This window comes from Gambusia affinis, linkage group LG12, assembly GCF_019740435.1.
Source record: "Gambusia affinis linkage group LG12, SWU_Gaff_1.0, whole genome shotgun sequence".
Lineage (NCBI taxonomy): Eukaryota > Metazoa > Chordata > Actinopteri > Cyprinodontiformes > Poeciliidae > Gambusia > Gambusia affinis.
In genome coordinates this window covers 5,298,912-5,323,713 of record NC_057879.1, presented here as the reverse complement: position 1 = coordinate 5,323,713, position 24,802 = coordinate 5,298,912, and the positions used below count along the sequence as shown (strand labels likewise).

Below are 24,802 nucleotides of genomic sequence, written 5' to 3'. Positions count from 1 at the left end.
ACTCTGCCTTCTGGAAGTAAACACAATATGACTCCTCTATTAACCCTTTCACAACATTTTTAGACAGCATTTTACTGAGAAGTGGCTGCTATAATGAGCTCAGTTCCACCAGGTGTTTGCTAATTGTTCCTGGCTAGTCTGAAGGAGCTGAGTGGGAGAGTTTCAGCGGTGGGAAGCTCTGTTAGAAACTTCAGCTCTTTGAAGGAGCTTCATTTTAGAAGGTGGTGATAGGTCCACCAAGACGTTTTGCACAACTGAATGGTTGCCATGGAGATTAAAGGATTTTTTTTCAAACATGCATGAAAGAATCTGGGCAACAACATTATTAAGTATGAAGTAAAGCTCAAAAAAGTTGATTTTACATAATCCTGCTTCCTTAACAATAAACTGCGTGTGCTTTGATTGAAGGATAAATCATTGCTGTAATATCTACATACTAACCTGGTTTTATCAAAACTTCCATTAGGTGTTTTTTAAAGCTAAATTTGCTTGTTCACACATTTAATTTTTTTTGCTTGCATTACTTTTCTTTTTTTTCCCAAGGTGGCCATGGCCCCCTCGTACCCACCCCTCATAGCCACCCTTCGGGTGCACCACTAGGGTTTGGAAAAAGTTTCCTTTTTTTGGTATTGAATATCTGACACATCCAGTGGAGATCATCCAAGTTAAAGAAAAATCAATGCATTTACTTGACAACTACTGCCGTATGGATAGCTAAGTGATTAAAGAGAGCTAGAAAGACTCAGCCAGTGGGTAGTGAGTGCGCTGGACTTCAAGCTTTAGTTCTGAAGCGTGAGACTGACTGAGAAGAACATGAAATTCATTCAGTACGTCTTGTTTTTCTGATGCAGATGCATACTGTAAACACAGAAGAACTAAATCTGATTGAGGAAAAAAGGTTTCAAGTCTCCAACTGTTGTCTCAAAGTGTAACAGCCCTGATCTGAGATCTGTATCGTTTTCTCTAGATTTTATTTTCTGTCCATTATGATTAAGATAATAACAATCATTAGGGTAACTTCATTAGCGACCTCAAATAACCTCTATTTATTCATGAGGGGTCTAATAGATGCAGAGACCTTGTTTGTGTCTCTTCCTCTAATCATCCAAGCCATCAGTTCCTCCACAACACTTAATCACCACTGCGCTTTTCTATCTGAAAAGATCCTAATGAAAGGTGATTAGCGCCGCTCCGTCTGAGCTAATGAACCGCTCTGTCTGACTATCACCAGGGGAGGAGTCTCTGACAATATTTGTGGACAAAAGGAAGTTGAGCCTGGAGTCTTCGCCCGCGGGGGCCAACGGCGGCGGCGGTAGTGGCTCCAACACGACGGGGGCGGTGACTCTGGAAGCCCTCCACCAGCTGGCCGCTTCCTACTTCACGGACAGGGAGAGCACCCTGCGCAGGCTCCACCACCTGCAAATAGCCTCCACCGCCATACGGGTAGGTGAGAGTACAAGAAGCACACATGCGGGAAATGAGATCGCCACGTAGTCAGCGCCTGAAGGCAGCCGTGTTGCTCCCCCCCCCCTCCGCCTGGCGGTTTGTTAGCCTCCAGCATTCTCACCAGGGAATGGCCGCATAGAAAATGTTGATACTGAGCTGGATTCTCTTTCTGAAGGTGGGGTTCTGAAACCTATTCAAAGTAAGAGAAAGAAAATTATTCAGGGAGGAAAAAAAATTACTTCAGAATTGAGAAATAAATACATATAATATCATTGAATCAAGTTTATTTGTACAGCACATTTCAGCAACAAGGCAGATCGAAGTGCTTCAACATGATAAAAACACAAAAACGAAAAGTACTAAAAATGTCATACAGACAACAGTTGATAAACCTCTTACAGACATTACATTTGGTTGAGTCCCATCCTCAAACTCATCATTACATATCAAATATGTTGGTCAGTGTTCCATTTATTATGGCTTAGAAGCAACTCTAACCAGGTGGGTTTTTATCCTTTGTTTAAAGGAGCTCAGTCTTTCAGCTGTTTTGCAGTTTTCTGAGATTTTGTTCCAGAGTTGTGGTGCATAGATATCAAATTCTGCTTCTCCATGTTTGGTTCTGGTTCTGTGGATGCAGAGCAGACCAGAACCAGAAGGCCTGAGAGGCCTGGAAGGTTGATACAACAGCAGCAGATCTTTAATGTATTGTGGTGCAAAACCGTTCAGTGATTTATAAACCAATAAGGTCTTTTCTCTGAGTTATAGGGAGTCAGTGGAAGGACTTTAGAACTAAAAACACAAAAACTGTGAGGTGCTCTCTCTTCCTGGTTTTAGTCAGAATGCCAGCTGCAGCGTTCTGGATAAGGCAGATCTGTGAAGTCACTGTTGAAGTAATCAACGTGACTAAAGATAAACGCATGGATGAGTTTCTTTAGATTTTGCTGACTTTGTAACAAAAGTCAGATCAGAGTCAATCACTCCACCCGGGTTTCGGGCCTGATCTCTAGTTTCCAGATGCAGTAATTGAAGCTGTGCTTTGACTCCAGATGGTTCCTCTTTAGAGTAAAAGATAATAACTTCAGTTTTGTTTCCATTCAGCTGGAGAACGTTATGGCACCTCCACACATCTATCTGTTCTGTAAGCATCTGTTCACTGATTGGATGGGTTCAGTGATGTAGAGTTATGTATCATTTGCATAGCTATGGTATCTAATCATATTTCTTGTTACAACCTGAGTCAGTGGGAGCATATAGGTATTGAATAAGAGAGATCCTTTATGAAAAAACCAGTCGAGTACTGGACCAGAGTCCAACCCAACTCTCCATTCATTTCAATAAGATGTTATGGTCAATAATTTTGCTGATGAATGGAAGATCGGAGATTGACCTGTAATTAAGCAGTACTGATTTGTCCAGATTGTTCTTGTGAGTTTACTATTTAAGTCAGATCAGATGTAGCGACAAGCCGAACCTTGTTAAGGAAAGTTGTGGGTTAGATAAAGATGTACGATGAATGAAACTGTGAGCCAATATAACCACCACAAATTACTAGCTAGCTTTTGATTCAGAACTCAAAGAAAATATGTCAGCAACAGATACTGACATGATATTAATGTCCTAAATGTTCAGCCAATCAGGTCATGCCCCAAAGGCACAGAGCTGCATTTTGTATGAATTCATAGCAGGGATTTGTCAGAATAAAACTAAATGGTAATGTGTTCATTTTCTCTATTTATGTTTCTCAAATTACAGTATCAATATTTTAGAGTAGCTCGAAATCTCATTTTAATTTAAGATTAAAAAATTTTTTTTTGCTGTTGGCAGTATTTTCAGATGTATTAAGAAAAAAAAACAAACACTCGTTTTGTCAATAAACTGATAAATAAAAAATGATTTCCCTGTTTTGCGAAAATCACAGCAACCTGCCACAAACAAACCATAAGAGATAATGTATAAAACAAGGATTTTGTTTTTTTTTACCCCAAGCAATTAGATGAAGAAATGTGATTAGGATTTTTCTGCGATAAATCGGCTCTCATTTTTCTGCAGTCTCTTACTTTGACACCACAACGGGAAAAATAATAATTACCACCAGAAAGCTCCCTGTACAGCCCTCACATTAAAATGGGTGGAATTAATTTTCTGGAGTAAAACACCAGAACAAGTTATTAATCCCATAAACTGGGGCGAAGATTAGTCCTGCTGCTAATTGTCTTCTTCTGCTAAAGTCTTTATTTCTGCGCTTTAATAATCACCTCTAAGGCACAAGCCTCAGGATGTTACATGAAATCCTATTGGTTATCTGGCCTTGGATTTTTAGAGAGCATCCTTAGATTTATAGAGTTACTATGTGAAACTCAAAGGTCAAAGGGTAAATATGGAGGGCTGGAGTTTGATTTTGCAGAAGCAGAGATAAAAACAAAAAAATAGCAGCAACGGATGTAAACTGTTACATGAGAGTGTATTCATAATTCAGCCATGAAACTGCAGCCTCACGCACCTGTCTACCCAGGTCTTATGGTATTTGTGGGGTTTTTTTGGTTGTTTTTTTGTATGGGCTGTACTGAAACAAATTTCCACGTGCTTCAGTATGATGACAATAAAGGCTGATTCTGTGTGATTCTCATCATCTATCAGCCATCAGAGGAGACGTCCGGGTCTCATCCAAGTATTAGAGCGACAATTCCCTTATATTTTGAGGGAAGTTGTAGTCGGTGATTTTCCAGAAGAACCGTGGATTCAACACGTTCCGATGACACGACTTTTTATTAACTGTGATGACGCTGTGAGAGCTCTGGTGCACATTGTCCACCTTTCTCCAAACACTTCCTGTCATCTTTGTCATTGATTCCACCAGTAGAAACATGCGGCTGTCGGATCATGTGACTCGTGTGATGTGAAAAAAATAAATAAAAGTGTTTTCATTGCAGTTTTGCGAAATACATCTATTTCACTACGGCCAAAATACTACCACATCCTGAGACGGGAGCCTTTTACCAAAAAAAACACAAAACACAAGTCTTTTCGAAATTGTTGCGTTTCCATTAAGCACGTTTATTTTTGTAATTTCAATTTGTGCAATTTTACAGTTAATGTAAATGTTAATTTACATTACATTAACATTTGCAGTTAATGTAAATGTAAATTTACATTACGGAACGAGACACACCTGGGAACAATCAAGGGGTAGACGGGACAACACGGAGACTCAGAAACTCAAAATGAGCACACAGAAAAACACAGATCATGACACTTTCAGTGTTGCAACCAGCCTCTCAACTCTCATTATAGTTTTGGCTTTTGATAGTTTTTGCTTTACTGTTGTTTTTTTTGTTTTTTGTTTTTATTTCACCTGCTTTGGTGGTTATGTTCACATTGTCTGATTTCACAGGTGGCTTACTTTAAATTTAAGGACTCTAGGGATTCTGATTTTCTGAACATAAGCTAAATTCAGAACAAGATGCCTCCTTTCTCCACGAAGAACATTGACAAACTGCTCCCCAAAATAGCAGGGGTGGAAATGAATATTTATCAACTCAAAGTCATTGTGGAGCGATGATTCAAAACTGTGAAAGTACTGACTGACGGCTAACCTCTCCATGAACCTCCACGCAAGTCTCTGCGCAAAGCCGAAGGAGGGAACCCTTCCTTTAGATCTGTGAAGACGTTTAGCAGGAAGAACCCTGCCATTAGACCGAGCAAGCTGATCAGTGTTATAGAAACATACCTCTTCAATCTCAGTGGACTGGGGTCAAAGCAAACGACAACAGCAGTACGTCTGTAACACAGGAGGTCCGCTAAGAAATGTGTTTGCTTTACTTCTACAAGAATCGGAGTCCCCCGAAGCACGACTCAAGTTCAAACACCAGTGAGAGGTGTGAGGCGACGTTGAGCTCTGAGCAGTTTCCTCCTAAATGATTCAGAAGGAGCCAGACGACACGGCAAAGGTCCTAAAAGTTGGTGATGGATCACTGAGTGGGATTTAACGATCCTGTAACAAGAGTAGGCAAGTAGAACAACCATGGTGATGAGTAGACTGTCAGGTGAGTCGGTAACTGGAGGAACTGACTGATGTCATTTGGTAGCATGCAGATATAAACTACTTTGATTTGATTGATAAGATCATATTTGGGCATCTTTAAGGTTTTCTCTATGTGTCCCTCTGGTGTCTGGTGGGCCGTTCCAGCTGCGTTTCCATGACAATCGTGCCGAAATTCTGCTATTGTCGAAAAAAAGACAATTTTGCAATTGTGTTTCCATTAGATAAGAAACACAGTTACAATCTCACATAAATGAGATCACATGATAAGACATTAATAAACATGCTCCACTACGATCCTCCTACTACTTCCTGTTGTCTTCTTGTTCGTGGTTCTTGCCAGTAAAAGAAAACCCAAACAAACTCATCCTGGTGGCAAAATTTTCATTAAAAAATGAGTTGGTTTTTTTTAATTGCAGTGTTTCTATTAAGCAAATTTATTTTCAAATTGCACATTTATACGTGAATAGAAACACAGCAAATGTTGTAACAGTCTTTCAGTGCTTTATCTAAGACATCAAGTATGTTTGTTAACATTTTCTACTAAATGCAAGCTAAATTTACTTCTTAATTTAATGCAAAAAATTAAAAAATTGTCCGTTAAGAAAATAATCAAGTACGAAATTTCCTGCCTGTACTCATCTACAGCAAAGTTTTTATTTATGACACTTCAGAAACTTAACTGGAGGACAACTTAGACTCACAAATCCTTTAATACCAGCTCAGGGACTTTCTACCCGTAGCTTATTTAATCAGTTAGATTAAGAGCAAATGCTTATTTACAGAATTGGCCAGAAAGTTGCATCTCCTGTGACTGCAGGCGAGCACCAGACTGTCAGATCTGTTTTCCTCTTTGATGCAGTTCACGCTCCCGAAAATCTCACAGAAAGATAAAGAATTGATTGATTCTAAGCAGAATCTCATGAATCACATCTCTGAGCCGCTGTAGCGAACATCCAGCCATAGAGCGTATTAATAAACATACGATACAAGCCTTTTTTTTTTTTTTTTCTTCTTCTTCTTCTTCTTCGGGGACTTTGCCCTGCTCTGTGGCGAACTGCAATCAGGAGAGTGAGGAAGCAGAACGGCGCGGCGGTTGTGTATCCTCTCGTATAAAACACCAATCATCCATTTTATCATCTGAAGTGGCTATTAGAGCGAGCGCATTAATCAGCCCGAGGGGCAAAGCCTCGATGCTAAAGTGAGTGGCCACTGATGAAGACAAGTGCCCCCCACCTAAAATGAGAACGTGTTAGCCTGGTTATGCATCAGTTTGATGGATTGAAGATACCGTTCCATTCATTTCCAGCCAGCCTGACTTCCATTCATTTGCCACTTTGAGGCGGATTGAAGATCAGCGAGAATGAGAGGAGGGAGATGAACGCCGCGTTTTATGAGGGATGCAAAGCTTGCGCCTGCAACACGTGGACCTCCGTTAAAACCACGCATCGAGATGTGGGAGGAGGACGACGGCGTATTAGGTAGAAAGATAGAAAACAAAAACCTCAGAAATGTGCTTGTTTGTTTTTTTTCCAGAACAATTTTGAGCCCCAAAAAGTCAAAAATGCGTTAGAGAAAACATTGAAAATTTTTAGACTAGTCTCAGCAAATTTCTACCAAAAACCACAAAAATTTTAATTTCAAAAGTTGAACGTTTTTTTTTTTTTAATTATTATTATTTTTCACTGAGTAATCTTCCAAAAGTGGAACCTTTTGGTTTTGAAATGTGTGAGGGTTTTTTCTCGCAAATTTTCAACTTTTCAAACTCAGAAATTTTCTGGTTTTTGGTCGAAGAATTCTGAAGTTAATTTCAAGATTTCTAAGGTTTTTTTTCTAGCAAAATTAAGACTTTTTTTTTTTATTATTATTATTATGTCTTTTCTGAAATTAACCTAAAAGATTTCTGAGTTTTATTGCAGCAAATTTCCAATTTAATCTCAGAAACTTTTAAAAAAAAAAAAATTGTAGAAAGTTTCTGGAGTTAATCTTTGAGTTTCTGAGTTTTTTTTGTTTCTTTTTTAACTTTTCAATCTTGGAATTTTACTCTTCTTTTTTGATTTACAATAGCTTTAATATGGGAAGTAAGAAGGATTCTGAGCATAAAACAACACACCAAGCAATGTTCCTGAATTTCTATCTTCAATGTGTCAACACTAATTCATGTCAGAAGCAGTTTCTTCACACTTGTGAATTAGTTTCAACTTTTTTGGGACGATGACTTCCTCTTTCCCTCAAAAATATTCTGTCTAGGAAAGTCTTATAAAGGTCTTTTAACTAAAAGACCTTTATAAGGTCCTATTACTACTTTGATAGTGTTGTTCCATTACTCATGCCTCTGAGGCAGAATATGGTTTTAATGTGCCAATATGTTCTGCTTTAGAAGGATGAAAAGTTAAGTAAGTGTATCTTATAATTAGTAAAAACTAACACAGATGGGATTTTTCTGGGTTTTTTCCATGTCGTTTCAGGTGACTGAAACTAGAACCGGGCCTCTCGGCTGCAGCAACTATGACAATCTGGACACGGTCAGCTCCGTTCTGGTCCACAGTCCTGAAAACAAGGTTCAGCTGCAAGGTAAATGTAAAGGATGAGAGATTGTATGAGTAGCTCACACACAGCTAATGCCACTTGGGGTTGAAAATAGGTTCACAGACCATAGATGAGGCTAAGGCACTTTAGCGTGACAATGCCAGAACACACAGTATTGGAAAACACATAATAAATCCCTCTTAAAAGAAAAATATGCCCATTGGAAAAGATTTATGCCGTCAGCGAAGACGCATAGATTCCATGTGCACCTAAATAGAAGCGAAATATTAGGGAGGCAAACGTCTGGATCAGAAAGTTCAAAAGGTTTCACCGCCTCCTACTGGCCTGGCATGCACACTGCATCGTTTCTGGTGCCGCTGGTGTTTTCGTGTAGTTCTGAACTTTGTCTCAGTTTCAAAACTTCTTTTAAAGATTCAAAATCATTTTTCAGTTTCACATTTTTTCCGGTTCTTTTTCAAATGTATTTATTTTTTTAACAAACTTTAAGGCCAATGATTTAGCTCCACGTATGTTGTCTAAGTGAGGGGAATATGCAATTCTGATAATAAAATTGCGTATTTCTCTATGGGGTGGTTCGAATTGTGAGTAGCCATTTGTTGCGTACCAGTAAACCACCACGGTTATAAAAAGCCTCCAAACTGCTGAAAATTTCCCGCAACTCACCGAACATCTCGGAATTTATTTTTAACAAGATACCAGAGAAGGTGCCAGAAAGACTGGAGCAAAGACTGGATGCAGCACTGCTCCCTCCCCACCTGTTGCTAGAGACTTTTCCCTCACTTGAAAGAAGAGAAACAGTGTTTTTTTTAGTAAAGGAAAATACACACAGTAATGGTGTGAAAATTGTAGGACAATGCAGTGAAGAAGGCATGTTGTGATAACGGTTTCCTAAACTGAAACCCAGGTAGTTAATGCGACACAAGACAAAAACAATGAAATCCAACTAACACAGCATGAATCTGAAATTCTATTATTATAGCAATCATAATTTTTAAACCCACTGACCAAAGGTAGAGTTGATGACCTGCACCAAACCTGGCTCTTTGAGAGACAGGAGGCAAGGAGAGCTCCAATCAGGATGGCAGTCGGCTTTCAATAGAGGTGATTTTATACAATTTCCTTGTGGCTAAGATCTGAAAGTGAATTAAAATCACTTCCAACTCAGAAGTAGTTTGCACAAATCCATTCAGACTTCAAACTAGTGAAATAATCAGCAATCCCTGGCAGATGTGATCACTCATCACTTTAATCTGTCTGAGAACCAAAAAGATAAAAAAATATATTTTGCCTTTACCGGTTAAAATCTTTTAATCTTTATTTCTCCCCACATCTGAAGAGATGCTGAAGCAGAAGTTCACAGTCACACTCCCGTCACTTAAATACTTCCACTTTGAAGGAAGTTGGAAGGTTGAGGGATTTTCTTAATGTATTTGAATCCAATCTGTGTAAAACCTGGTGATTTGGAGCATGGATGGCTGGATCTGATGCTGCGTCTGCAAGTAGAACTACAAAACTCCTGCCGCATAATCCAAAGTTAACAGACAAGTTGACCGGCTTTTACGACTAGCATAAAATGCTACGCTGGTTCCTGCATTGAAAACGTGTTTTAATTAACAAGTTTGTTATGCTTATGTTAATATCCAAACACTCGCCCACCCCCAACATTAAATTTGTTGGGGGTGTTTTCTGAGGATGTGTGTGGAAATCAAAATGATAAAAAAAACAAAAACATTTTTGATATTTTAATAGTAATTGTTGTTGCATGCTTGCAGGAGTTGGGGTAAATGTTAGCTTACTGTATTAAATAAAAATAATTTGATCGTTTTGTGTCACATATAAAAAGTGTCATAGCAGTGGTTCAGCTAGCTGTTGGCTGATGGTGGTTAATTCAGCCTCTAAGCTAATAGCTTCGTAGTTCTGTTTAGCTCAGATGTGTCTTACATCCTGGTCTTTTGCACTTCACCTACAGAAAGATGACTATCAGTCTGTTATCTTGTTACCAAGTCTTGATGCATTAATGCAGCTAATTTGCAAATTGATATGTATCAATTCAGTATTTTGTTTTTAAATTCCTTTAATTGCACGGCTAAAACCTCGCAAACAAAATTAACTTTAAGTTGATATAAATACATATGTTAGACCAAATGTATCCAAATCAACTAATAAATGTTTTTATTGAAACCAAAGTGTTGTTGTGTGTGTATGAAAACAATAAATTGTGCATAAAAAGAGTTCCCGACATGGGAGTGTGGCCATGGATTTGGCCGTCACAGTTGCACGACGATGTTTTAACTTCTGTTCTCTGTATTGTTCTACTGTTTCATATTCCGATGTTTTACACTGTTAAAGTGTACCACCATGGTTGTTCAATGAAAAAATAAGTAATACATAAAACTAATAATGGATGCTCCAATGAATTATTTGTATACTTCTTATTACTAAATCAGTAAGAAAGCATTTATATCAATATCGAATCAAATAGTGACTTTCTTCACCAACTGTTTGCAGCTGACATATTTTGAACTGTTTGTTTTTCGGTTGAGTCGTACAGGCTAAATGTCACACTTCGTGTTGGAAAAGCTTTGAAATGATTACTGATAGTCCTTGAGTTTGCTGTAATGGTAAAAGTCTCGCCACGATTAGCATTTAGTGTCAGCGTGTTGCCATTCTTTTGTTGTATTAATGCACATTTTAACAAAACACTTGCTGCTTTATTCGCCGGAGGGGGAAAAAAAAAAAGAGAGAGTAATTGTCTGCGTGCCTCCTTCCACTCTCACTGGGAACAAGTCGTGCTGTGTCAAGCCATCTTGTTCATCGTGAAGGGTGCAGGCAGAATAATCGCCAACTCTGTAAAAAAAAAAAAAAAAAGGCAGAAGAGGCTTATTTTCCAAAATGTCAGAGCTCTTCTTTAAAGGACACCTGTGAGGCTCTTTTTGCTTCTCTTATTGACCCAAACCTGCAGCACATCAGCCTGTAAATTTGTGCTTCCCCACGAGACCCTGTACCTTCAAACTTTAATCTTTCATCTTCTTCTGCTTCAACTCGGATGTGCATGAAGAGATGACTCAAAGAACATAGCGTCCTGTTTTGTTGGATCATTTGTATCCTTGGACTAATACACATGTGATAGCATTCAGGATAACGGCATGAGGATCTCTATCATACCTTTAAACCAGGGTTATGTTGGTGGGTATTATATGACATGACAAAAATTCAGGGGAGAAATATCTAGTTTCGGTTTAGTTATTGTTTGCTGCTCTGTAGTTCAGCAGCCATTGAAAGAAGCTACACTTGCGTCTAAAAAAGTGAGAGTTTTATGTCAAGAGTTTGTTGGCGGTTTTTTTTCCAGCTGCCTTTTATCATTACAGCTGACAGCCAGTGGAATCCACAGTTCAGTTCCTCAGATAATTTGAATATTACATAAAACCAAGGTTGTCATTGTTAACACCTTAACACACGCGATTAATCCGAAAATTTTAACTCGTTAATATTCCATAGTGCAGATGAATCAAACTTCCTGCTTTTAGAGGTGTGCCGATCGATCGGCCACCGATCATAATCGGCCGATTTCCGTGTGTGATTAGTGATCTTCAGGCATGGTCAGTTTGAGACAATAAAACATTTTCTTAAGCACTTTTTGACAATGTGCACACAGTGGTGGTTTTTCATAGAGGCCCAGGGCATCAAAGAACTAGAAAATGAAATTTATCTCATCTGTAAGATGAACAGGTTTGCTATTACTTGTATGTATGCATTGTGGAGTAAGTTTCCCTTAGTAGTTGTTGAATAGTGGGAGACCACATTAGCTGCTTTCTGCTTCAAAAAACAAAAAAAAACCCCAGATCATTTCTTGCATTTTAATTGGTTGGGGTGTGGCAGAAGGAGAAGCTTATCCAGGGCATCGTTCCTGTAAGAACAACTGTGCTTGCATATTTATATTTTAAACTTGCAAAGTTAGGCGTAGTGACTAATCAGGATTAATCACAGTGATTAATTTGATAAAGATTTTTATATACACTACATAAAACCAGTCAAAGATTTGCCATACAGAAATGAATAGTGGAATCAAAGCACAGAGCCTGTTCCTTGTGCAGGAACAGGCTGCGTAGTTGTAGTTGTCCTTTTCAACTACATTTTTCCTCCACTCAAATTTCCATTTATATGGCTGGATACAGGCAGAACCCTTCATCTGATACCCTGTTACTTCGTCAATCTTCACCTTGATTGAGTACAACACAACAAGTGTGAAATGCCTTTTAAATGAGCTTTATGTAATATTCTGGCTGAAAATCTGAAGGGGGATTTATCACCTTGTGTATAATTAATCTATGCGAGTTGCACTTTTTGACTTACTGAAGTACATTTCAATGTAACTGTAATTCAGAGACATGAAAATGTGCTAAAATGTGTTTTTCTCCACTTCTCCCGTCTTGGACCCGCCTCAGGCTTGCAGGTGATCCTTCCTGGTTACCTACAGAGCCGTTTCATTCAGGCGGCCCTCAACTACATTGGCTGCAAGTCGGAGGGGCAGTTTGTTTGCCGCAACAACGACTGCTGGTGCGAGTGCAGTGGGGACTTCCCTCAGTGCAACTGTCCTCACTCCGACCTGGACACTCTGGAAAATAGCCTGCTGCACATCAGAGATGCGCTGAGGCTGTCCAACAAGGACTTTGAGGAATCTGGTGAGCAACAAGTTCATTTTGACCCTTCCAAATGGAAGCTGAAAATGTCAGCTTGAATTGTGCTTTTAGTGCTGAGGGAGGAAAAAACTTGTCATTTAAGACCTTTCTCTCTAGAGTTTCAAGCAAAGGTAGCCTCTTTCTCTGACAAATAAAAATGAATTTGTACCTCTAAATATGAACTCAAAAGATTTTTTTGCATTCTTTCTCCATAATCTTCGGTGACCGTAGCGATGGGAGGCACTGTAGACTCTGAATTCAAAGAACAAACAATTAGCTTTCAGTGATTGATTTGACGTTTTAGGTGCTTGGTTAGTTCCTAAAAAATCTATTTGTTTAGCCCAAAAGTGTATTAAGAGTCCCTGAGCAAAAATAATGAACACAAAAATATGTTCTCTGACTTCATAAAAGGGGAAAACGAACCACCCACCGCAGTGTAAGTTATTCTTACACAGAAAAAGAAATATGACTTGCAGAATTGTGCAATTTGTTAGCCCCGACACAGCTTATTCATCTTGCTTCTGTTTCTGCCTCGTGAAACAAGACGTGAGAGCGCCATCATTTTTTCCAAGTTATCATTTTAACATAATGAAGAGTTTGAAGGCATAAATCATTTATTCCCTACATAACCGAAAAGATTATCTCTGCATACTGGCAAAAAGCAGCAAGAGAAGGCACAAAGAAAGGAGAGAATCAGATTGATACATAATGGAAGCAACGCTACATAAAAATAGTAGAATGTGGTAAATTGTACTGAGGCTGGGACATCAGCCTGAATGCCTTGAGCGAGTTACGCAAGCTTGAGGAAAAACAATTACGAAACAGAAAAAACTGTCTTTTTTTTTTTTTAATGAAGCGAGACAGTGATTCAGACATCCGTCACAATTCTGTAGTCTCCAGCTCATGTGTGCCTGGGAACTGGTGCGCCTTGCTGCTTGACAAAGCACAGAGTAAAAGCGTTTAACATGTCAGTTTCCCAGATCAGGACTTCAGTAGAGTTTTTGCTGCTCATCGAGACATGCTTGTTTGATAGGGCATCGTTTGGCTATTACCAATTACACTTCTGTCTCAGCCCAGGTGCAGAATCCCGGACGAGCCCCCAAAAAGTGTTGTGGCTAAAAAAAAATTTCTGGATGTTGCTGGACTTTTGCAAACAAAGTTCCCTGAAGACTTATTTTATGTTTATGTTCATTTTTGACAAAAAAAAAATGTGTTAAGCTCAATGAAAAGGTTCTTTAATTGTGTTTTTGTTTTTCTTTTGCTTTTAAAGAGAACAGTAACTGGAGTGAATAAAAAAAAGTAGATTTTGAATGAATTAAATATTTAATTAAGGGGGAAAAGAACCCTTTTTTGATATGGAAAATTTTTACCCCCTTCATTTCAAAGTCATGATTAACCATTTTTTTTATTATTATTTTTTATTGGAAAGCTGAGTTCAGGTGAATATTGCCAGACCAGTAGAATCAAGACGTCCCTTCAATATAACCTGTCTGACAACATCAAGTAAGCAGACATGTCTGAAAAACGAAACGCATCTTACCACGATTTAAGAAAATTCAACAGCAGAATTCAATGTCAGTCACGTCTGTCCGTCTCGAAAGGGTTGCAAAGACATTTCTGGGCCTTTACAAAAGTCACTCACCAAGTTGCTCTGAGTGTCCAGTGAACCACAGTGAGAGCCATTAACCACTAATGGAGAAAATGTGGAACAAAAATGGTCGACCAAAAGATCATTTCAAATTAACAAAATACTTTTGACAAAGGAAAAACGCTCCAGGGAAAAAAACAACTTTTTTTTTTTTATTTCTTACAGGTCTTGGTCCAGGATGCCTTGCAATACTTAATGAAACTATGGTTCAGTCATACTGTAGGTCAGTAGGTCAGGACTGTCCAAAGTGTGGCCCTTTGTGGCTCTTGAAATAATTTTCTTTGGTCCCTGACAACAAATCAAGAATGCTCTAAAAATATAAAACTCATTTGGAAATAGATTTCCAAATGAGTTTTGGATCTTTAATGATGTTTAGATTTTATAAACATTTTATTTATTGTTGAGCATGTAAAACTAAAATAGGAAGAAAAATCAGAAAACTAATTTTTGTAATTGCAATCAATGAATTTTGTTGTCCAAAAGTAGTTAAAATGTGTCAGTTTTTGGTTCCTTGGGATAAAGCTTTGGACAAAATGAAGGCTTTTGAGTGGCCTAGTCAAACTCCAGTCTTAATTGACACACCATGTCTGGCCTTTAACAGGCCATCGATGAACGATCCAACATTCCAGTGTGGCTAAATTAAAAGTAATTCAGCGAAGAACTGGTGGGCCAATGTACCTCAACAGTGATCATTTCTTCCCCCCTTCATAAATGAAATCATCAAATGATTTCTTCCTCTGACGATCTGAAACATTTATGAGTGGAGAGGGGGAAAAAAAGCAAAAACATAAAAAAAATTATTAGGCTAAAGCAGTGATTCTCACATTTGAGATCTGCTGTTCAAGTTCAAAGAGAGGAAAGAGGAGCTTTGCCCATCTCCAAATCTGTAATAATGCACGATTAATGGCTTATAGATTGCAATGTGCTTTAACAGTTCATTTCTCACTGGAGTTATGGATCCCACTAACGCATATAGTCGGAGTTTTATTGTTTTCTGTTGTGTTCATTAAATGGAAAACGCCACTTTGGACCAATTTGGATTTAATTGAACACTTTTTTATATATTGTGATAAGTTAGTGGTCATAAGTTTAAACAGTTAAACGATACGGGTTTACAGAGGAGACATTTCCAAATAAATTATGCAGCAAACCCGTCTGACCCCGGGATGTATACCGTGGAGCCCCAAATGTCCGAATCGTTTTGTCTCTTCCAGAGACGGAGCAAGTTGGAGCTCAGACAGGGTATTAAGGAGGACCTATTATGCAAAACTTAAATTAGCACGTTTTTGAACCTCCCACATGTTTTAAAAAAAATCCCCAAGACATTTCGTGGCAATAAGATGACGTGTTTTGGTACCTGGAAAATGAGTGGTTTCAAAAACCTTCTGTTTAAGTCGGACTCCACTGGCACTGCGCCGTTAGCTAGCAACCCCAGCCGAGCCCAGCCAGTCCCCTAGCAACCCAGCACTTTCGACTGCTGGTTTTATCGCTGTATTTACTGTAAAAAAAAATTTAAAAATGTTGTTGACTCACCATCCAGAAACCACTTGCTGGTTGTGGTCATTATTATGTTTCGGACGCAGTGCCAGTAAATACAGCACTATCTTCAGGATTCTTTTACCTAAAAACCTTCATGCACCAGTCTTGTTACTGGTGGCGAGTTGCGGAAACACCTCCATATCGCACATAACTTAGCATAGGCAGGTTGCTTTCCATTCACCTCTGATTCACTGGTGTGTTTGGTTCAGTCAGACACACATTCATGAAAATAAAAACCACTTTATACTTTAAGACATTTGATGTCACACCTATAATATCTCTTACATTTTCAAATTTGCTCTCTATGTTTTTAATTTAACACCTGTCGTTTCATAGTTTAGTTCTAACAGTTATAACATAGTTCATATTTGGGAAGTAGAAGGAAAAGGATACATAGTTTTCAGTGCCATTATAAGTTACCTAGTCAGTATATAAAGTATATTGGTCAAAAACTGCTATTTGAGATTTTTAAAACAGAAGTTTAAAATGAAATGATTTCCCGATAAACCTGGCAGTAATAATGAAGTTTTAAAATATGCGTTTTATGTGAGGATTATTCTGCTTTTGGGAGCACCATATTGGCATGGATCCATAAACAGCAGCTTCGTGTGCTCATGCCTTTTGCCAGCTGTGTGCTAATAAGGTGGGGAAATTATCGGTGGTCTTTCATCCACCTCAATAAAACTCTTCATGGGGCGCCACATGGCTCAGCGGTAGAGCAGCCGCACCATATGCAGAGGCTACAGTCCTCGATGCAGTCGTCCCCGGTTAGAGCCACAAAAAACCCTTCAGAAAGTTGAACTCTTTGTGAAGTAGAACATATTGGCAAAATGTGTAAGCTGGCAGCTGGATCCTTCACAATTAATGTTCAAGAATCAGTGCAACCAAGACATTCCTCCAAACTTATTCAACCCCTTCATGACCAGCATCTTTCATTTTTAGTAAGGCCTCCTTCTGGTGTCAGGCTGCATGTTGCGTTCGCTGTGACTTCCGGCTGTAATGCTTAATACTTGGTTCATGTAAATCGCTTCAGTCAAAGACATGTGTCATGAAGAGAAAAAAAAAAAACACACATAAATCGAAGTGCCATCTGAACTATGAAAAACCATCAACTTTTTGTCCGGAAACCACAGTGCCTTTTAGGCTACGTTAACAACGTACAGAAAAAAATTGGTTTTTGGTAAAGAAAGTGGAGAATAAATGTACAGCAGAGTATTAGGCTCACATTAAAAAGATTATTATTATTTTTTTTTTTTAAAGAGCAAAAATTGTGAGAATAAAGTCATAGTACTATGACAAAAAAGTCGTGGTATTACAAGAATAAACTCATAAAATTGGGGAGAATGAATTTATAACATTACGTGGATAAAATCGTACGAGAATTAAGACGCTGTAGCTCTACAAGAATATTATGACGCTACTCTCATAATACCATGACTTTATTCTCATCATATTGTCTTTGCATTTTATTTATTTTTTCTCAATATGGCCCTATTAATAATGCAATACGTCGTATGAGTGGAAGCGAAATCCAGAAATTTAGATAAGAGCCAGAAAAATTAAGGTCAAAACGTTATGAATATTTTTACAAGCCGGACGCTGTTGCTCCTTTTCTGAACTGACCAGCAAAGAAAATATAAATATACGCATAAAGTTTTCCTCCCTCTGTGCTGCGGTTCCTTCGACCACTCCACTGTGCCGGGCGAAAAGCAAAGGATGAGGTTCCTTTTTTTTCCCCTCTCTCTCTCTGGATGTTGTTAATTTGCGGGTTTGTAGCCGCAGGCCGAGTTCATTTATTCACTTCCCCCTCTTCCTGCCAGAGGAGTTCCGAGGCTTCGTCGGGAAGCTGCCGGTCCACTACGCTGTGAACACATCTGTCGTGGAGCACTTGTGGCGCACGGACGGCGGCCTGCTGCAGCGCCACAGGCAGCTGGAAACCAGCAGCAAGCAGCTCCTGGCCAGAGCCCGCCGCACCACTAACAAGCTCTTCAGCCTCAGCAAGAGGTGCCGAAAGCCGCCGAGGATTATCCTGCCGAGGCCGAGGTAAGACACGGGACGGCTGGGGGGAACGAGAGGGGAGGGATGCTTGCGTTAACCCGAGCTGCTCCCCGGAACCCATAATTACGAGAATGATTTATGCGTGAGGCGGAGAGAAAGAGAGAGTAAGCGGCAGAGCGAGACGGCGCTTATTAGAAGGCACTTGAGGAAAAGTAGCCGGCGAGAGCGGAGAAAAGTGCTGACTGGAGCGAAGCTGCTTCCCCAGCCAAAGGAAGACAAAGGAACCCGTCTGGCAAAAAACAAAAAAAAACAAAACTATAAAACACACATTTCTAACCATCTGCACAGAATTACTCTAAATATGTCATCTTAAAACTTCTTGCCAAATAACTGTGGAGATAGATAAGTTAGTCATTTCACTCTCACCTGGATGGTCTCTTATCAACACTCAATACTGAAAGCTATTTTTGGCAGGAAAATTAGCTAAACAATGCCGAGCCCATCAGTGTGCTTCTCATGTCGTCCTTCTGGCTCCTCACCATCACACTCTGACAGCAACTCTGCTTCAAGCTTCTTCTATTTGTGGAGATTGAATTGGTTTGGCCTATTTATGTTTGTTTTTTTTTGTCATCCACAATTTACATATTCTTTTTCCACACAAATTGTTGTTTTCGTTCTTGTAATTAGGCCCGCTGGACGATGAATGATCCCACAAGTTACTGCGATAGAAAACAATATCGTTTGTTTGGAGACCATTTTCTAGTCACGTGATGGCATATCCAACAAACTTTGAATTCTGATGAACGTTTAACACCGGATCCTTAACATACTTTAAATATCCACAAAAAATAAACAACAGAAACAACAAATAAAATGAATTATGAAGCCTCTGTAAACAAAATTGCCCTTGAAAAATAACGAGCTAGTTGAGGCTAAAGCACCAGACTGAAGAGTTCAGTCACCTAGATTTTGGGGAGAAAGAGAGAGAGAGAAAAGAGAAAAACAACAAAATCGTGCAAATGGAAATTATGGCGCTTGTTTCAATTCTTCTTGTGATTAATCGATGTACTGCTTATTGCAACAGGCCTGCTTCTGACTGTTTCCTACCCCGTTTGGACGGGATGGGCTAGCTTTTATTAATCCAGCGGCGCCTGAATGTGTTTTATAACTTCCCCCTCTTCGGTTTTTGTTGATACTCTGTGTCGCTATAAGCACTCGCTCACCCCTCCAGGCGATTGAATTCAGGTGTTCCAATCACTGCCACGGCCACAGGTGTATAAAGCCCAGCGCATCGGCATGCAGACTGCCGCTAGGAATATTTGTGAGAGAATGAGTCGCTTTCAGCGGCTCAGTGGATTCCTGTGCGCCGTCGTGATCGGAATACTGTCTGTGCAATGAGTCCAAATTTCCTCCGTACTAAATATTCCACAGTCAACTGTGGGTGGAATTACAACAAAGTGGGAGTGACTGGGAATGACAAGCGCTCACAAAGCGGAATGCCACTCAAAGCCGCTAAGCGAGGGGTCCAGCCGAAGTTTCTTTAGCGGAAACAGATACAGACCTCCAAGCTTCCTACAGCATCCAAAGTAGCTCTTAAAACTTTCATGGAATCTGTTTTCTTCCCCGAGCAGCTTGCGTGAACAAGTGGAATGCAAAACGATACATGAATTGCCGCGAGGCAGCCCACCACTGGACGATAGAGCAGTGGATGCGTGTTCTCTGCAGAGAGGCCTTTACGCCTTTCCGTTTAGCAATCCGACAGCCGGGTCTGGTTGCAACAGTTGCTAGGAGAACAGTGAGTTTGGTGCAGATGCAATTGTGGTGTAGGGGATGTTCTTCCTTACACATTGTCCAGGCATCCTTAAAAAGTTCAACAAAAAAAAAATAAAAAAATGTCCTAAATTTATGCATTAAAATAAAGGCCTTAAAATTTCTTAAATTCTTTTTTTTTATTAAGTTGGTCTTATATACACTTATCACAGGTCTTAAATTTGGACTTCTCTGTCAGGCAAAAGTTTGAGTCATTACATTCAGTGACTCTAGGCGGTCAGTAAGTACCTGCTAATATACCCTTGCTATTCAGCCAGCTGGCTATTAATTTTTTTATTTTTTTATTTTGCGTCCATCATGGATAAGAGCAAGTGTACCACCAGTTGGCTGGACGATGTTCATTTTTTACCACAGGCTCATTTCTGTTGTCAACCCTTACGAGCCGGCAGGACCCCCAACCATTCTCAATAGTAATGATGTTTTCAGTCTTAAATTTGATTCAAGCTGGCATTACAAAGTCTTACATTCGACTTGCTGAAATCTGCAGATATCGGGCCAAAATGTTGCAACATTTTGATGACTTTATATATGAATTACTGAACTTTAACATCAGAACATAATAGGGCGAGCCCCCTGAAGGGAATCCATCTCGAATGTTACTTTTTATGGTGAAAAATTTATATGGCAGCTTGCAAAGTGAATAGGAATAAGCCCAAGAGCAGTAGCTAGGAACTGTAACAGACTTGCACACTACCCAGGGATTTAATAGCAAGCCCAGTCTGCCAGTAATTGGCCACAGTGGATTGTTTGCGACCAAAAATGGGAATTCAAAACACAGAAATTCTCTGTGTTTTGGTCCATGCTGTAGTTTAGGCAACAGTTCCAACCAGCAACGCTTCTTTAGTGCTCAAAAGTCACTATAGGAGACTCCATATCAGCGGGCCACGAAGTGAATGGAAGCAGCTGGAAGTCAACATTCTCTTCACACAATCAGTCTCATGATGCTCAACCTTTATGACTGTAATGTGGCCAAAATGGCGTCTTAAGGACCCCAAACTCAAACTGTCCGTTTACAGTTTGTTTTCTCACACATTATTTTTTTCAAAAACAAACAAAAAAAAAAAACAGTCAAATAATTTGCCTGATTTTAATGGGCACTGAGAAAATTATCTAAGACTAGCTACTTATTGTTCACAAACGTGTGTATTGCATTAAACAGACATTTGAAGAGAACAGTCTTATCCATATGATGAAGTGATCCGTGGACACCAGCTGGTGTTTTGCACAGAGGACACATAAAAAAAAAACCATATAAATAGTAGTATTACCTTTTGTTTTATCTGAGACACTTCGTGCTCACAAACAACACTTAAGTTTGCCTCAGTGGTCTGGCTGCTGAATCTGATAGAGCTTGTTGCTGCTATTGTTGTTGTGGTGTGAAATTTTTTGTGTCCTTGTTGCACAACCAAGATTCAAATATCTTTATTATCCTGGGACAGGATGTTTTTCTAACAGAGAGACTGTTGTCATGGGTGACGAGACATTTGTCCTCTTTACCTGTTCACTTTCTAAAATGTGTAGAATTTTGGGGAACCTAAGATCATCCTCCATCTTTTCGAGTGATGTCAATAGGCAGACACACATCAATTTGACATATTTCTGTTTTTGTCAACCCCCCGCTCCCCCACTGTTTTTTGTTTCTGGGCACAAAGTCCAAATGCATTGCTTTTAAATTGTGACTTTTCAAATTTCTTTGTCGGACTAAATGCCACTTCACGGGGCTAATAAATGATTTAACTATCTAACGGAGCCAGTAGGGCAGCGCGGCGTCTCCAGACCCGATGCCTACTCAACCAGTTTGTCGTCTCTCCCCACAGGCCCCTGCACTTCTGGTTGAACTGTGCTCTCTCCACGCTCTACTGCAGCGAGAACAAGCAGGTGGGCGTTTACAGCGAGAGGAGCCGCAGCTGCTCCTGCCCCTACGACCACCCGCCGTGCCAGGGGCCGCTGCCCTGCTCTGTGGGCGACGGCCCCCGCTGCGCCTCCTGCTCTGCCGAGAACCGGACGCGGTGCGCCGGCTGCAACCCGGGCTTCACCCTGACCCAGGGGGCGTGCCGCCCCGCCGTGCCCGACCCCACCGACCCTTACCTGGGCATGGAGAGCGACAGGGACCTGCAGGACCTGGAGTTGCGCTTCCTGATGCAGCGCCGCGACCCGCGACTCGCGCTGCACGGCGTGTTCGTGAGCAACGACGTGCGCATCAACACCTGGTTCGACCCGTCTTGGAGGAAGAGGATGCTGCTCACGCTCAAGAGCAACCGAGTCAAATCCAACCGGGTCCACCTGCTCCTGGGACTCGCCCTGCAGTTCTGCCTCACCAGGAACAGCACCCTGGAGCCCACCCTGTCGCTGTTCGTCAACCCTTTCGGGGGCAGCCATTCCGAGAGCTGGACCATGCCGATCGGTCAGCACGGGTATCCCGACTGGGAGCGCACCAGGCTGGACATCCCGCTGGACTGCTACAACTGGACGCTGACTCTGGGGAACAGGTGGAAGAGCTTCTTTGAGACCGTCCACTTCTACCTGAGGAGTTACAGCCGGGACTCGGCGGGAGGAAGCAAGAACGCGAGTCTGTACGGCGATCCACCCGAGGACCCGGAGCCGTCCAGCAACGTCGGCTACATGAAGGTGAACAGCATGCAGCTGTTCGGGTACAGCGTGCACTTTGACCCCGAAGCCATCCAGGACCTGATCCTGCAGATAGACTACCCGTACACTCAGGGATCCCAGGACTCAGCCCTGCTACAGCTGGTGGAGCTGCGTTACCGCGTCAACCGCCTGTCTCCACCGGGGGCGCCGCACGTGGATCTGTTCGCCTGCCTGCTCCGTCACAGGCTCAAGCTGTCCGGCGCCGACGTGACGCGGATACTCACTGCCCTGCAAGCTTTCAGTGCCAAACATCCAAACTACACAGAGTACGAGGCGAATAAGCTGTGCAGCTAATGGCCTCGCCACTCAATGCGTTTCTTTTTTTTTTTACTGTTTTCTCGGCACAGACAAGACTGGTATCCATGGGCAGCAGGATCATATTGTGTCATGTGTGTGGTATGTTGTTTACGGCTGTGCTGTACATACACAACGTGCAATTAAATTTGATGGGTTTTTTTCAATATTTTCAGTTGCAGATTTCTGGAGCTCCTTTACAAAACATATATACACACATATATATATTTTAAAAAATCGTCTTTGTACACGACGCCTTTGAAAAGTATTCACCCCTTGAAATTCTACCCATTTTGCCAGGTTATCTCAATATTTTTAAGTTTTATTGGGAAATCTGGACCTTTTCTGTATTTTTTTTAACTATGAAAAACCCTAAAAATCTGATATTAAAGTGTGTATCCTTAACAAGTCTTAAATTAGTGCATCTAAAATGAAGGCGTTACATTGACTTTCTATATGTTAATCACAAGTCTTAAATTTGGTCTTTGCAAATTTCTATGTGTAGATATTCTATCTAATAAGTTCGCACTCAGACGTCTTTATTGTGTTCTGTGACTTGAGACGGTTGAGGCTAACTGCTAACTTGCTTGCTAGCTTTTTCACACATATGTGTGTATAGACAGATGTATTGTTTGTTATAAGTGGGCTAACCCACTCAAGCCACACTGAACGCGTGCTTCGATAGGAAATGCTGCAGCTTTTTCTGTCAAATAATTTTTCTTGTTAAAAAAAAAAAAACCCAGTCCAAATGAAAAACGACGTTAAGTGATGTCAAGATGACTGACGTTCTTTTTTCATTCCCCACTTAAAAATCATATTTTATGGAAGAAATCATAAAAAAACCCAAATCATTAATTGTGTGAACATGAAACAGAGTTTTTACTGGAATTTGAAGTTTTTAACATTCAATTAAGTCACATTTCTGTTTAATCCAAAACTGAAATTTTCCACAACTCGCAAACTTTGCTGTTACTTAAAAACTGAAATCTTGCGTATTTTCACATTATATCTCCTCACATATTCACAAACTCCTGTTACTTTAAAGCTTGTACATTTCCAAAACATTCAAGTTTGTGTTATATATTAAACAAAGTAATTATAATGGAAACGTACTGTATTAAACATTGTATATTAGATAAATGGTTAGTTTGTTCAGTTCAAAGTAAGAAAACACACTCATTTGAATTCTTAACATGACAAGTGAAAACATTCAAGGGCTGTGAATATTTTTCCAAGAACTCGGTAACACTTACAGACTCTTCTCTGGGTAATCTCTGAGCGTCTTATATGTGTTTTTTTTTTCCACACATAACAACAAAAACACATAATGTTCAGATTTTTTTTCTCCCTCCCCAAGCACACGCACGCACGCGCACACACACCGTTCCTCTCCTTCCCACTTGAGAGTCTGAGTGGTGTGTGCGCGCTGTGTTGTTTTGGCCCATCTGGAACCTCAGAACACAAGGTCCCCATTCTCCATTCAGCGAGCGGCATCGCCACTGATTACTAAGTATATAGTGAGAGGAAGGAGCGCTGGGAGTCGCCTTCTTCGGTTCCTCCGCCGTCCCTGTACGCCATTCACAGTTACTGTGATGGATGAGTGGGGCAGCTGCAGAGACATGCCCGGCATCAAACAGCAGCAGAGCGAGGATATCGGACCGCGCGCACGGGCTCACCCAGCTACCGCCACGGCGAATCCCGGGCACCTCGTGCGCTCTCTCTCTTTCTCTCTCTCTCTCCCTCCCTCTAGAGTGGTTCTGGCCCAAATGGAAATCAGCTTCAATCCCCCCCGAGGGTTGTCGGCGTCAGGGGCAGTCGCCGCCGTGGTGCTGCTTTGATTGGGCTGGCATCTAGGTGAGCTCGCCAAACGTAAAATGTGCCTCCATCAACATTCGCCGCACGCGCTTTCTCCCGAGATTGAAGACGGACACAATTTTCTCTGATGCCGCCGTTCCGAATGAGTGGGAACGAGGCCCGGGCGACGGTGTTTTGATTGTGAGACGAGCGGCTCCAGAACCCACGCGCGCAGTTACTGTACGATGCGCCCGGCCGGAATGGTAATCTTAAATCGGTTTACGTGGCAGATGATCGATTGTCGGGGCTCGAAACTCGAGGCACCGACTTCATTAC

General features: G+C 40.7%; 1 protein-coding gene across 4 annotated transcripts in view; it reads left to right on the top strand.

The window, feature by feature from the left end:
• The window catches only part of LOC122840638 (BMP/retinoic acid-inducible neural-specific protein 3-like), a 135,607-nt gene extending 112,764 nt beyond the window's left edge, over nt 1-22,843 (top strand). For all 4 annotated transcript variants that reach the window (XM_044133184.1, XM_044133182.1, XM_044133183.1 and 1 more), the window contains 5 exons: nt 1,232-1,443; nt 7,954-8,059; nt 12,481-12,717; nt 17,722-17,944; nt 21,547-22,843. In XM_044133184.1, the coding sequence (XP_043989119.1) occupies nt 1,232-1,443; nt 7,954-8,059; nt 12,481-12,717; nt 17,722-17,944; nt 21,547-22,672 (1,904 nt within the window). In that variant the 3' untranslated portion in view covers nt 22,673-22,843. The remainder of the gene's footprint in view (nt 1-1,231; nt 1,444-7,953; nt 8,060-12,480; nt 12,718-17,721; nt 17,945-21,546) is intronic.
• Nucleotides 22,844-24,802: the final 1,959 nt, after the last annotated feature.